Source organism: Podarcis raffonei, chromosome 8, assembly GCF_027172205.1.
Source record: "Podarcis raffonei isolate rPodRaf1 chromosome 8, rPodRaf1.pri, whole genome shotgun sequence".
Classification (NCBI taxonomy): Eukaryota; Metazoa; Chordata; class Lepidosauria; order Squamata; family Lacertidae; genus Podarcis; species Podarcis raffonei.
The window spans coordinates 5,798,301-5,810,476 of NC_070609.1; the positions used below are offsets into that span (position 1 = coordinate 5,798,301).

At 48.4% G+C, this 12,176-nt stretch overlaps 1 protein-coding gene across 5 annotated transcripts in view; it reads right to left on the bottom strand.

Annotated features, from left to right (window-relative positions):
• Positions 1 to 12,176, bottom strand: part of MEIS3 (Meis homeobox 3) — an 87,967-nt gene that overhangs the window by 6,917 nt on the left and 68,874 nt on the right. For all 5 annotated transcript variants that reach the window (XM_053397764.1, XM_053397761.1, XM_053397765.1 and 2 more), the window contains one exon: positions 1,737 to 1,813. In XM_053397764.1, the coding sequence (XP_053253739.1) occupies positions 1,737 to 1,813 (77 nt within the window). The remainder of the gene's footprint in view (positions 1 to 1,736; positions 1,814 to 12,176) is intronic.

Genomic DNA, 12,176 nt, shown 5'->3' on the forward strand with positions numbered 1-12,176 from the left:
TGACCTTTAAAGCCCTAAACGGCCTCAAAGGCCCAGTATACCTGAAGGAGCGTCTCCACCCCCATCGTTCAACATCTAACTGATTTGCTGACTCTAGTGGCCGGCTCCCCTTTTTGTGGCACCGAGTTCCATGTACTAAATTAATCATCGTATTAAAAAAACACACTAGACCCTCCTGTCGTTGGGTGAGCCTGAGTTTGAGTTGCTGGAATCACAAGTGGAGAGAGAGCTCTGTAACACTTAGGTCCTTTTTGATGGATTCCCATTGCAGCATCTGAGCGGCCACAGTAAGAAGAGGATAATGAACTAGAAGGGCCATTGGCCTGATCCAGGAAGCCCTCCTTCTGTCCTTAAAATGGCATAAGAACATATTTTCAAACATATTATTAAATAATTTAAAGCCTTTATCCTGTGCACCCACTACATCAGGGGTGTTCAAACATCAGAGGGCCAGATTTGATGAAGTGAACATGCGTGAGGGCCGACCAAGTTGTTGGTTTCTCAGATAATATTCTTGTCAGTTTCTTAACTTTATTTTCTTTAGTGGCCTATACCTTCCTAATACCTTCTGACTGATTATCTCAACTGTTTGACTGACTCCTCTTAACAGATTCTCTCACATCAGACTAGCCCAACCCACAGACTTATCCTCAGACAACCCACAGATTAGGCCCCCGAAACAGACTTTGGACATGCCTACCCCACATCATTTAAACACACACACAGCTAAAAAGTCACCATGGTGTAAACCCAAAGGGCTGCGTCCAGGGTGTGTCCTACTCAAAGTAATTGAAATGACTGATCATTACTCACTCAGGTTCATAATTCTTAAATATGTCTACCACGAGCAGAAAGCCACTCCCGACCTAAAGAGGGGGTGGGGTTGCGGTCGCACGCCCCCATCTACTTCTTGCGGGGCTGGGGCCAGCCCCGCGGGGATTCCCTTAGCATTAATATTCATCGCCCACAGCGTCAGCCAATCGGCTGGCGCTGGGGGCGGGCCCACCAGGGAGCATTTAGGGTCGGGGCAGCCCTGGCTCGCCCCTTTTCTCTCTTACAGCTGCTGCGGTTTCCCACCCACCCACCCTCTAGGTTTGCTTTCTGACTTTGCTATGGGCTTCGGCTGGTCGCCGCAAGGGGCCTGGTAGGAGTTTTTCCATTTGGCTAATTGGCTGTATTTTGAAGCCACTTGGTTTTTTCGCCTACCTCGTAGCAAAACATCACAACTCCTTGGTTTTGGCGGTTAGGCATTGGCAGGGGGCATTGTCATGCAAATGAAGTCGGGGGGGAGGAATGCCATCACCTCCCCCAAATCTTGAAGGGTGGTCTGTTAAAGGACTCCGAGGGGCGTCGCCTCGTCCAAAACCTACGGAGGCTAGGGCCTAAAGCGCGCTCCCGAGCGGTAACCCCTTGGGGAGCGCCTACGGATGTGCATCATGGGGGGCTCCCCCTGTTGGTGTTTAACCCTTCCCGGTTAGTCCGGATAGTCTGTTAGGGCCAATGCCTAAAGCCAATACCGCTCTTACCTGTAATCAATAAAGTTGTGGCCATTTTCGCCCATTAACCTAAATTCTTGTGTCCGGTGTCTTTATTTACTCCATCTGTGGGAGGGGGCGGGTATCGCCACGCAACCTAGTTGGCTGCAACCCACATCAATGAAGAGAACCTCCGGACTGGGTGAAGAAATGGATCTAAAGAAGCTAAATACCCCTCTGCTCCAGCGTTGAGATCCTTACCAGTTATTGACTTGCAAGATGGTCAGTCCCGTATCCTGCGCTAGCTGCTTCTTCTGTTCTTCCGAGGGATAGGGGTGCTGTTCAGGGGAAGAGAAGAGAAGTTGGGGAGGGCGTTAGCGAAGCTGGCCTGATATTATCCGAAGGGTTTTGCGGAAGGTTTCTTAAACCGCATTTGAGCTTGGCCGCCGTACATAGCGATAACCTCATGCTAGCATCACAACCTTAGCCCCCAGCATAATTCAAGCACTGAACTACCCAGAGTGCTTTATAGACTTTGATGTGAACCAGAGCCTTGTGGCCAAAGATTTAGCTAGAGTTGACATATGACTGGAATTCCCTGGACATAGCTGGTATTCAGCCCTTGTAAACAGCGTCTGGGCAGAAATCTCTGAAATATCCGGGGAAATCCGGACATATGGCAGCCCATGACGGAAGTGTCGATTTTGGCGAACTTCATTAAAAATAACTCAAAAGCTCGGGTTTTTTGAAGAAGAAAAAACTCCTGGCCACATGCATTCCCTTCTCTCTGCTAAACCGTGGCCCAGTTTACTGTATTTTTTGCTCTACAAGACTCACTTTTTCCCTCCTAAAAAGTAAGGGGAAGTGTGTGTGCATCTTATGGAGCGAATGAAGGCTGCGCAGCTATCCCAGAAGCCAGAACAGCAAGAGGGATTGCTGCTTTCACTGCACAGCGATCCCTCTTGCTGTTGTGGCTTCTGAGATTCAGAATTTTTTTTTTCTTGTTTTCCTCCTCCAAAAACTAGGTGCGTCTCGTGGTCTGGTGCGTCTTATAGAGCGAAAAATACGGTATATGATGAGCAGAAATCAAGTGGCAAAGCTTTTTCGTGGACTGCACCACTTGAGGCTACAGGGGTAAGGGGTGGTCTGGAGTATTTGAATACTGGGCCACAGGTAAAATTCCATGGGGGACCTGGAGTTTTACCAAGTGGCTACGCACAGCAGTAGGCCTCAACGAGGACAACAGGGGCACCCTGAGCACCCCCTGCTGGGCCTGGCTCAGGTTTCCCCAAACTGGTGCCCTTCAGGTGTCATTGAACCTCCATTTCCAACATGCTTGGCCTTGCTGTCTGAGGCCGACGAGAAAGCAGAGTCCCACAGAAGCTGGGTTGCAAAAGACTGGTCTATTTTAACTTCTGACAGAACCCTGGCATGATACTGAAATGGAGGCATTTTGTGGGAAATAGACCCAGCTCAAAGAATTTTTTAAATTTTATTTTAAAGAGGACCCACAGTAGGCATCAGTAGTGGGCCCTGCCAGGACAGAGGGGCCCTAGCAACTGCCTAGGGGTGCCAGGTGTTAAGGCCAGCCCTACCTGCAGAGGTTTGGGGGGTTTTTTTAAGTGGGGAGAGTGTACCAAGGGAATGTGATACTGAGTCCTTCTTGAAGAGCTGTTTTTCTACATGCGGGGAGATATGCTGGACCATAAAGAAGGCTGATCGCTGAAGAATTGATGCTTTTGGATTATGCTGCTGGAGGAGACTCCATGCTGCAGCGAGACTCCTTACGGGGTCTTCGCTGCGAGATCACATTCATCCGGTGCTATATCAACTGCACTGGCTCCCGGTGGAGTACAGGATCAGGTTTAAGGTGCTGGTTTTAACCTTTAAAGCCCTATACGGCCTAGGACCCTTGTATCTACGGGACCGCCTCTCCTGGTATGCCCCACAGAGAAACTTACGGTCTTCAAATAAAAACATCTTGAAGGTCCCAGGCCACAGAGAAGTTAGGCTGGCCTCAACTAGAGCCAGGGCTTTTTCGACTGTGGCTCCGACCTGGTGGAACACTCTGTCACAAGAGACTAGGGCCCTGCGGGACTTGACATCTTTCCGCAGGGCCTGCAAGACAGAGCTGTTCCACCAGGCCTTTGGTCAGGGCGCAGCCTGACTCCCTCCCTCGGCAATCTTCGCGGAGCTCTGGCCCAATGGTGGCCAGTGGCTTGAATTTAATTAATTTTATAATGAATGATTTTAGAGTGTTGTTTGTGTTGTACTTTTGTACTGTTTTATTGTTGTTAGCCGCCCTGAGCCCGGCTTCCGCTGGGGAGGGCGGGATATAAATAAAAATTATTATTATTATTATTATTATTATTATTATTGAGAGTCCCATGGACTGCAAGAACATCAAACCTCTCCATTCTGAAGGAAACCAGCCCTGAGTGCTCACTGGAAGGACAGATCCTGAAGCTGAGGCTCCAATACTTTGCCCACCTCGTGAGAAGAGAAGACTCCCTGGAAAAGACCCTGATGTTGGGAAAGATGGAGGGCACAAGGAGAAGGGGACGACAGAGGATGAGATGGTGGGACAGTGTTCTCGAAGCTACCAGCATGAGTTTGACCAAACTGCGGGAGGCAGTGGAAGACAGGAGTGCCTGGCGTGCTCTGGTCCATGGGGCCACGAAGAGCTGGACATGACTAAATGACTAAACAACAACAACAACATGCTGCATCTCTTCCCACCCCCAAGTGTGGAGTATCCAAACAAGCATGCAACCCACCAGCACCCTCAAGAAGAGGTCCAGGGAAAAAGCTTCGCTGCTCAATTTTGCCAGCCCTGCACCAACTGAATGTCACAATCTTTCCTTTCTTTTCAGGTTCCTTTTTTGGCCCCTATCTCTTCGCCTTATGTTCCCAACAAATATGGGAACAGATCACCTTCGGGGATCACCTTCCTTTTCCTTTTTTTAAAAATTACATTTTATTAGTTTTCCATACATTTATACCACATTAACAATTTACATTAAACTTTTCGGTTTTTTGACTTCCTTCGGCTTCTCTGCCAATCATTCAAATTCTAATTTTTTAAAATACACATTTCCAAATTTTAGTATTGCCTTTATACCTACCCCCCTCTTATATTTTGCTTTTTTACAATATTTCTTATTCTGTTACAGAGCTTCTTTAAATGCCACTAACATTATTCCGTTATCACTTATACATTCCCAGTATTCTGCTAATTTTCTCCAGTCCTCGATGAATTTTTGATCTCGTTGATATCTAATCGTCCCAGTCAGTTTATCAAGTTCTGCATAGTCCATCAGCTTCGTTCTCCATTCCTCCAACGTTGGTATTTGTTCTTGTTTCCATTTCTGGGCCAGTAGTATTCTTGCCCTGAGGGACGCGGATGGCGCTGTGGGTAAAAGCCTCAGCACCTAGGGCTTGCCGATCAAAAGGTCGGCAGTTCGAATCCCCGCGGCGGGGTGCGCTCCCGTTGTTCGGTCCCAGCGCCTGCCAACCTAGCAGTTCGAAAGCACCCCCGGGTGCAAGTAGATAAATAGGGACCGCTTACTAGCGGGAAGGTAAACGGCGTTTCCGTGTGCGGCTCTGGCTTGCCAGAGCAGCGATGTCACGCTGGCCACGTGACCCGGAAGTGTCTCCGGACAGCGCTGGCCCCCGGCCTCTTGAGTGAGATGGGCGCACAACCCTAGAGACTGGCAAGACTGGCCCGTATGGGCAGGGGTACCTTTAGTATTCTTGCCGCTGTCACTGCATATTGGAAAATTTTGTAGTCCTTTCTATTTATTTCATTACCAACAATTCCTTTTCCATGCCCATCACAAAACCACGTCCCTTTCTTTTCTCCAAGTCCCAAGCAGATGTTCCAAGACACGAAAGTTCCCCTGTACCCAGTATCGGGGGACCTGGCAACTGTCCATCCCCCCTCCTCCACGCTGCCCTCCGCCTGCTCCAGCCTTTTAGCTGTCACTCCAAATGATGGATGAGTTGGGTCCTTGCCCACGAGTCACAACCGGTCCTCCGTATGGCCCCCGGCTCTGACAGCCCGGTGACAGATGACCAAAGGTCACCCAGGTCACACCCAGAATGGGGCAATGGCTATGGAGACAACTCTGAAGCCTCTCTCAGGTTTTGAAACACAAGGTCACCACTTTGGGGCTTTCTTCTGTTGCATCGTGGAGATCAGAACTTCCACAGATGCTCCCGGTTTTCCCAATTTACCAGGACTGGATGGACTGTCTGAATTCACGGTTCCTTCTTTCCTGTTTAGGGAAGCTTTTAATCTTTGATGCATTACTTTGTTTTAATATTTTGTTGGAAGCCGCCCAGAATGGCTGGGGAAACCGAGCCAGATGGGTGGGGTATAAATAAATTATTATTATTATTATTATTATTATTATTATTATTATAAATTATTATTTCCATTTCCAAAAAAAGCTTGGGAATATCCTGATGCACAATTAAACAGATCTTCCTTGTTGGGGGGAACTCTTGAATGTAAAAGGGGGAGGTGGAATTGAGCTTAAAAATATACATAGTTTCCCCCCTCCATATCTATTTGTTGTTGTTGTTGTTTAGTCATTTAGTCATGTCCGACTCTTCGTGACCCCTTGGACCAGAGCATGCCAAGCACTCCTGTCTTCCACTGCCTCCCGCAGTTTGGACAAACTCATGCTGGTAGCTTCGAGAACACTGTCCAACCATCTCGTCCTCTGTCGTCCCCTTCTCCTTGTGCCCTCCATCTTTCCCAACATCAGGGTCTTTTCCAGGGAGTCTTCTCTTCTCATGAGGTGGCCAAAGTATTGGAGCCTTAGCTTCAGGATCTGTCCTTCCAGTGAGCACTCAGGGCTGATTTCCTTCAGAATGGATCGGTTTGATCTTCTTGCAGTCCATGGGACTCTCAAGAGTCTCCTCCAGCACCATAAATCAAAAGCATCAATTCTTCGGCGATCAGCCTTCTTTATGGTCCAGCTCTCACTTCCATACATCACTACTGGGAAAACCATAGTTTTTACTATGCAGACCTTTGTCGGCAAGGTGATGTCTCTACTTTTTAAGATGCTGTCTAGGTTTGTCACTGCTTTCCTCCCAAGAAGCAGGCGTGTTTTAATTTCGTGGCTGTTGTCACCCTCCATATCTATGGTTTCTCCCAAAAAGGAAGACTAGGAAATATAGGTGTTTGGAGTTTCCCTAGGCACAAGTGTAGTTCCCAGTGATCCCAGTGAAGAAAAAATAGCTTCTACACCCCTTCAAGCCTTCAGTGTAGTAGAATGTACAGATGACAGGCTTTCCTATGACAGCACATAAAGAAATCACTATCATCCTTGTTCACTCTGCACTAAGGACCGTGATCCTGCTTCCCTTGCCATATAACCTTTCGGGGAATGGTTGAGACAATATAACCCAGTAGATCAGGTTTCATTATCAGTACCTGAAGTCAGGATGGGGAAAATAGGCTTAGCTCCCAATCCACATGAACTAACCATATATTCTCCCATGAGTTGACGGGGCCTTTTTCAGCATGGATGGCCCCATATCTGTGGAACTCTCTCCCTAGGGAGATTTGCATGGCCCCTGCTTTGCTGGACCCTGAAAACCCAGCGTGGGGGAACCTATGTCCCTTCCGGTGTCTTTGGACTCCAACTCCCATCAGCCCTTGCCAGCACAGCCAATGGTCATGGATTATGGGATCGGTAGTCCAACATCCTCTTGAAAGGCTAAAGCTTCCTCATCTCCCAAAAATCTTTTTTTTTTCCAAGCTGCTGTTCAAAACATGGCCCTAACTATTGCGTTAACGGCTGCCTTTTAATGCTGTAAAGTTTAATTTATTTTTAAACTGTTCTTAGTTCTGGATTGCAGCTTTATTGATTTTGGATGACCGATGGGATGTTGTTCTGATGTCAGCCACCTTGGGAGATTTGCCCTGGGATGTGACTTATAAATATCCAGAAGAAAAGAAAAAGTCCAGAGGCTGAAAGCTTAGGATGCAGGAACCTTGATGAAGTTAAGCAGAACTTGGCCTGGTTAGCACCAGATTGGGAGACCTCTGGGGGACTCTGTGTATCAGAAAGACCACCTCCTTCCCTATAGACACTCTTGGGTGAAAAGAGTCACAAGTGTCCCAGGAAAACTGGGACATCCCATTTTTTTTCGCGAGAGAATGGCAGACATTTTGGGTGCCATGATCTCGCGAGATTCCGCACCACATTTTTCCTTTGGAGTGGGGAGATAGATAGATAGCTAATTTATTACGGTCGGAGACCAACTTATAAAACACACTTGGAGGTACAATCCCAGAAGGAAAACAAACATTTAAAACAATTTAAAATTTATAAATGCGATAAGCGTATAGACGCTTAAACTTTAAGATAAGCTTCTGGCACCCATAAGGCTATTCCCCCCTTAACCTCACAAATTCCCCCTAACCTTTGAGTCTCATTCTTTCAATCTTTGTATGAGGACGCTGAACCTCCGTTACGCAATTATAATATAGAACAACTGGCTAAACGGCCACCAGTTTCAGTAACTGAAGTGAAATCATATCACGATCTCGCACAGCACCAGAAAATGCACATTTTAGGCCACTGTGCCCCAAAGAAACACTTTTTTTTATTTCAGGAGGAAATCACAGCACAAAATTGTGTGAGATCACAGTGCCCAACATGGCCGCCGTTCTCTCGCAGGAAAAAACAGGAAGATGGCGCCCAAGAAGATGACGCCACGGTTTTCACCTTCAAGGTGGTAGAGGGCGTGTAAAGATCAGCAGTTAAGAACTGCCCTAAGATCTTTTGATGAAGGGCGGTATAGAAATCTAATAAATAAAAATAAAGTAAATAAAATAACTTGGTAGGACCACCATTATCAGAAGTTCTGTGTGTGAGAGACGCAGGAGAGGGCATTCTCTGTGGCAACTCCTAGGTTGTGCACTGTTATTGTGTATTTCTCTACTCTAGGCCTTGGTGAAACCATGTGTGTGTATGTGTGTGTGTGTGTGTGTGTGTGTGTGTGTGTGTGTGTGTATATATATATATTAGGATCCGTGCTATTATATTGACTGTAAGCTGGTTCAACTACAGTGGTACCTCTGGTTGCAAACGGGATCCATTCCGGAGGCCCGTTCACAATCTGAAAGGAACGCAACCTGCGTCTGTGCATGCGCGTGCCGCGATTCGCCGCTGCTGCGCGTGATGTCGTTTTGCGCATCTGCACATGCGCGAGCAGCGAAACCCAGAAGTAACCCTTTCTGGTACTTCTGGGTTGCCGCGGGATGCAACCTGGAAACGCTCAACCTGAAGTAAACGTAACATGAGGTATGGCTGTATTTTTAAATAGTACTTTAAACAATTGCAACCTATTCGGGACTTTATGGTGAAGATGAGGCAAAATCATCATCATCATCATCCCATACCCTCCAACATTTCTCTGATGAAAATAGGGACGTCCCATTTCATAATGCTAATTTTACTATTTCTACCCCACACATCTTAATGGGTTTTCCCCAGTCGCTGTGGGCAGCTTCCAACATATATAAAAACAGAATAAAACCTTAAACATTGTTAAAATGTACAAGACTGGCTTCAGACAGCTCAGGGGGGTCAGATAACCCCATACCCTCCAACATTTTTCCAATGAAAATAGGGGCATCCTAAGGAAAAATAGAGGCATTGAGGGACATGGGTGGCGCTGTGGGTTAAACCACAGAGCCTAGGACTTGCCGATCAGAAGGTTGGTGGTTCAAATCCCCGCGACGGGGTGAGCTCCCGTTGCTCGGTCCCTGCTCCTGCCAACCTAGCAGTTCGAAAGCACATCAAAGTGCAAGTAGATAAATAGGTACCGCTCTGGCGGGAAGGTAAACGGCGTTTCCGTGCGCTGCTCTGGTTCGCCAGAAGCGGCTTAGTCATGCTGGCCACATGACCCGGAAGCTGTACGCCGGCTCCCTCGGCCAATAAAGCGAGATGAGCGCCGCAACCCCAGAGTCGGCCACAACTGGACCTAATGGTCAGGGTTCAACTACCTTTAAGGAAAAATGGGATCAAATGATAAACCAGAACAGCTTCTCTAAATCAGAGACGTCCCTGGAAAATATGGACACTTGGAGGGTCCATTGTTCCTCTTTTACATTTGGACCCACTCTGATTTGGTCCTGGCCCTGACCAGCCCTGGTGTGTGGCCCCCGACATGTTAGCCATGGGGTCCTCAAGCTGGAAAAGGCTCCCTGTCCGTAGTGTAGTGGTTACAGCATCAGATTAGGAGTTTGGAGGTCAGGCTTCAAGCCCATATTCTGTTCAGAGGGTCAACTTGGGCCAGTCACTATCTCACAGCTGAACCTACCTCACAACATGGTTGTGAGGATAAAGTGTGTGTGTGTGTGTGTGTGTGTTTGTGAACCACATATGCTTCCACTCCTTGGGGCAAGGTTGGGCTTAAAATCTAAGCAGCAAATACGAAAACAAACTAGATAGCGCCTGGTGAGGAAGACGAGGCATCCCCCTGCCCCAATTCCAATTCGCTTGCTCCCTAGCGCACTAGAGCCAGGCTGGTCCCAGCTTAGCCGAAGCCGCTTAGCCCTGGAAGCCCCCCTCCCACCTCACTCCCTGCCAATGCGTTCAGGGTAATTGGCTAGAATTGATTACCCTTCACCAGCCTCTAATAGCTTTATAGCTCCTTCAATTAGCCACTAATTGGCCAGCGCTCATTAACTCGCCTTTGTTTAACTAACCAGGGAGAGGCCCTGCCTAATTGCCTGGCAGCTTGGTGGCGAGCGAGGAGGGGAAGGGAAGGGAGGCCGGGTGGCGGGCATGGAAAGATGCCCACTGCTAGCAAGCCGCCCGCTTGCCAGTTCAAAAGGGGCCGCAAGCAGGGAGCCAGCAATTCCCCCAACTCAGCCTGCGTTGGCAGAAAATGGTGCCGTGGGCAGAAATGATCAGCGGCATGGCCTATGAGGGGACCTTGAAACATCGTCCTTTATTGAGGCCAGCTTTGGGCCCATTCTAACAACGTATGGTCCGCATGCCTTGTTGTCGAAGAAAACCCCTGGTTCAAGCACGTTGGCATGAGGGGTGGGCTCTCACTGCAGGGCTGTCCCCAGAATTAATAGAAGAAGAAGAAGAAGAGAAGAGTTTGGATTTGATATCCCGCCTTTCACTCCCTTTAAGGAGTCTCATAGCGGCTCACAATCTCCTTTCCCTTCCTCCTCCACAACAAACACTCTGTGAGGTGAGTGGGACTGAGAGACTTCAGAGAAGTGTGACTAGCCCAAGGTCATCCAGCAGCTGCATGTGGAGGAGCAGGGAAGCGAACCCGGTTCCCCAGATTACGAGTCTACCGCTCTTAACCACTACATCACACTGGCTTTGCTCTTCCATACCCTCCAACATTTCTCCGACGAAAATAGGGACATCCTAAGGAAAAAGTCCCATGGACTGCAAGAAGATCAAACCTCTCCATTCTTAGGGAAATCAGCCCTGAGTGCTCACTGGAAGGACAGATCCTGAAGCTGAGGCCCCAAGACTTTGGCCACCTCATGAGAAGAGAAGACTCCCTGGAAAAGACCCTGATGTTGGGAAAGATGGAGGGCACAAGGAGAAGGGGACGACAGAGGACAGGATGGTGGGACAGTGTTCTCGAAGCTACCAGCATGAGTTTGACCAAACTGCGGGAGGCAGTGGAAGACAGGAGTGCCTGGCGTGCTCTGGTCCAGGGGGTCACGAAGAGTCGGACACGACTAAACAACAACAAATGTTTTTATATATGTTGGAAGCTGCCTAGAGTGGCTGGGGAAACCCAGTGTTGGGTAATAGTAAAATTAGCATTATGGAATGAGACGTCCCTATCTTCATTGGAGAAATATAGGAGGGTATGCATCTGACTTATGCATGGTTCTTGGGATGTAGTCTACCATGCAAAGGTAACAGTTGCATCCTCCGCTCTGCCCACAGTTGCTGTTGATTCAAGCCAAAAGCCAGAGGAATTGGCCACCCTCCAGGTGCCCGGCTTGAATCCTTGTTGACCTCCCTGTCAGCGACTCCCGGCAAGACCAGGGGAGGTCTGAATCGGCGATCCTTCTCAACGTGAAGAAGAACACACCACTTCACCCCTCCCATTCCCAGGGAGGGGAAAGAGACAGACAGAAATGTATTTACATGCCTTTATTCCTGTCTTTCCAGCAGTACAGAGAAATCGTGTCTGTACTCTCTCATCACCGACTGCAGAGAGAGAATAACTCCACCCATGTACTTCCAGTACAGGGTCATGTGACACTCTGAGCTAACATCCGGTGCTCAGTGCACAGAATAGACTGTCCCTGGTTCCCACGGTACAGTCCCATAACATCAACATCCTGTTTGGCATTCCAGCCACCTGGAGCTCGCTTCTGCATTGCTCCTTTTTCGTAACAGTTGCCTCTATCCACCACTGACCTGTGGCCTTCAGAAAGCTGCCTACTGGAAAATGCAGACCATGAGTTGGAAGAGCGCCCCCCCCCACTTGCTACAGCAACTCCACTTCTCCTGTTAAAGGAAGAGGATCATAGAATCATAGAATCATAGAGTTGGAAGAGACCACAAGGGCCATCGAGTCCAACCCCCTGCCAAGCAGGAAACACCATCAGAGCACTCCTGACATATGGTTGTCAAGCCTCTGCTTAAAGACCTCCAAAGAAGGAGACTCCACCACACTCCTTGGCAG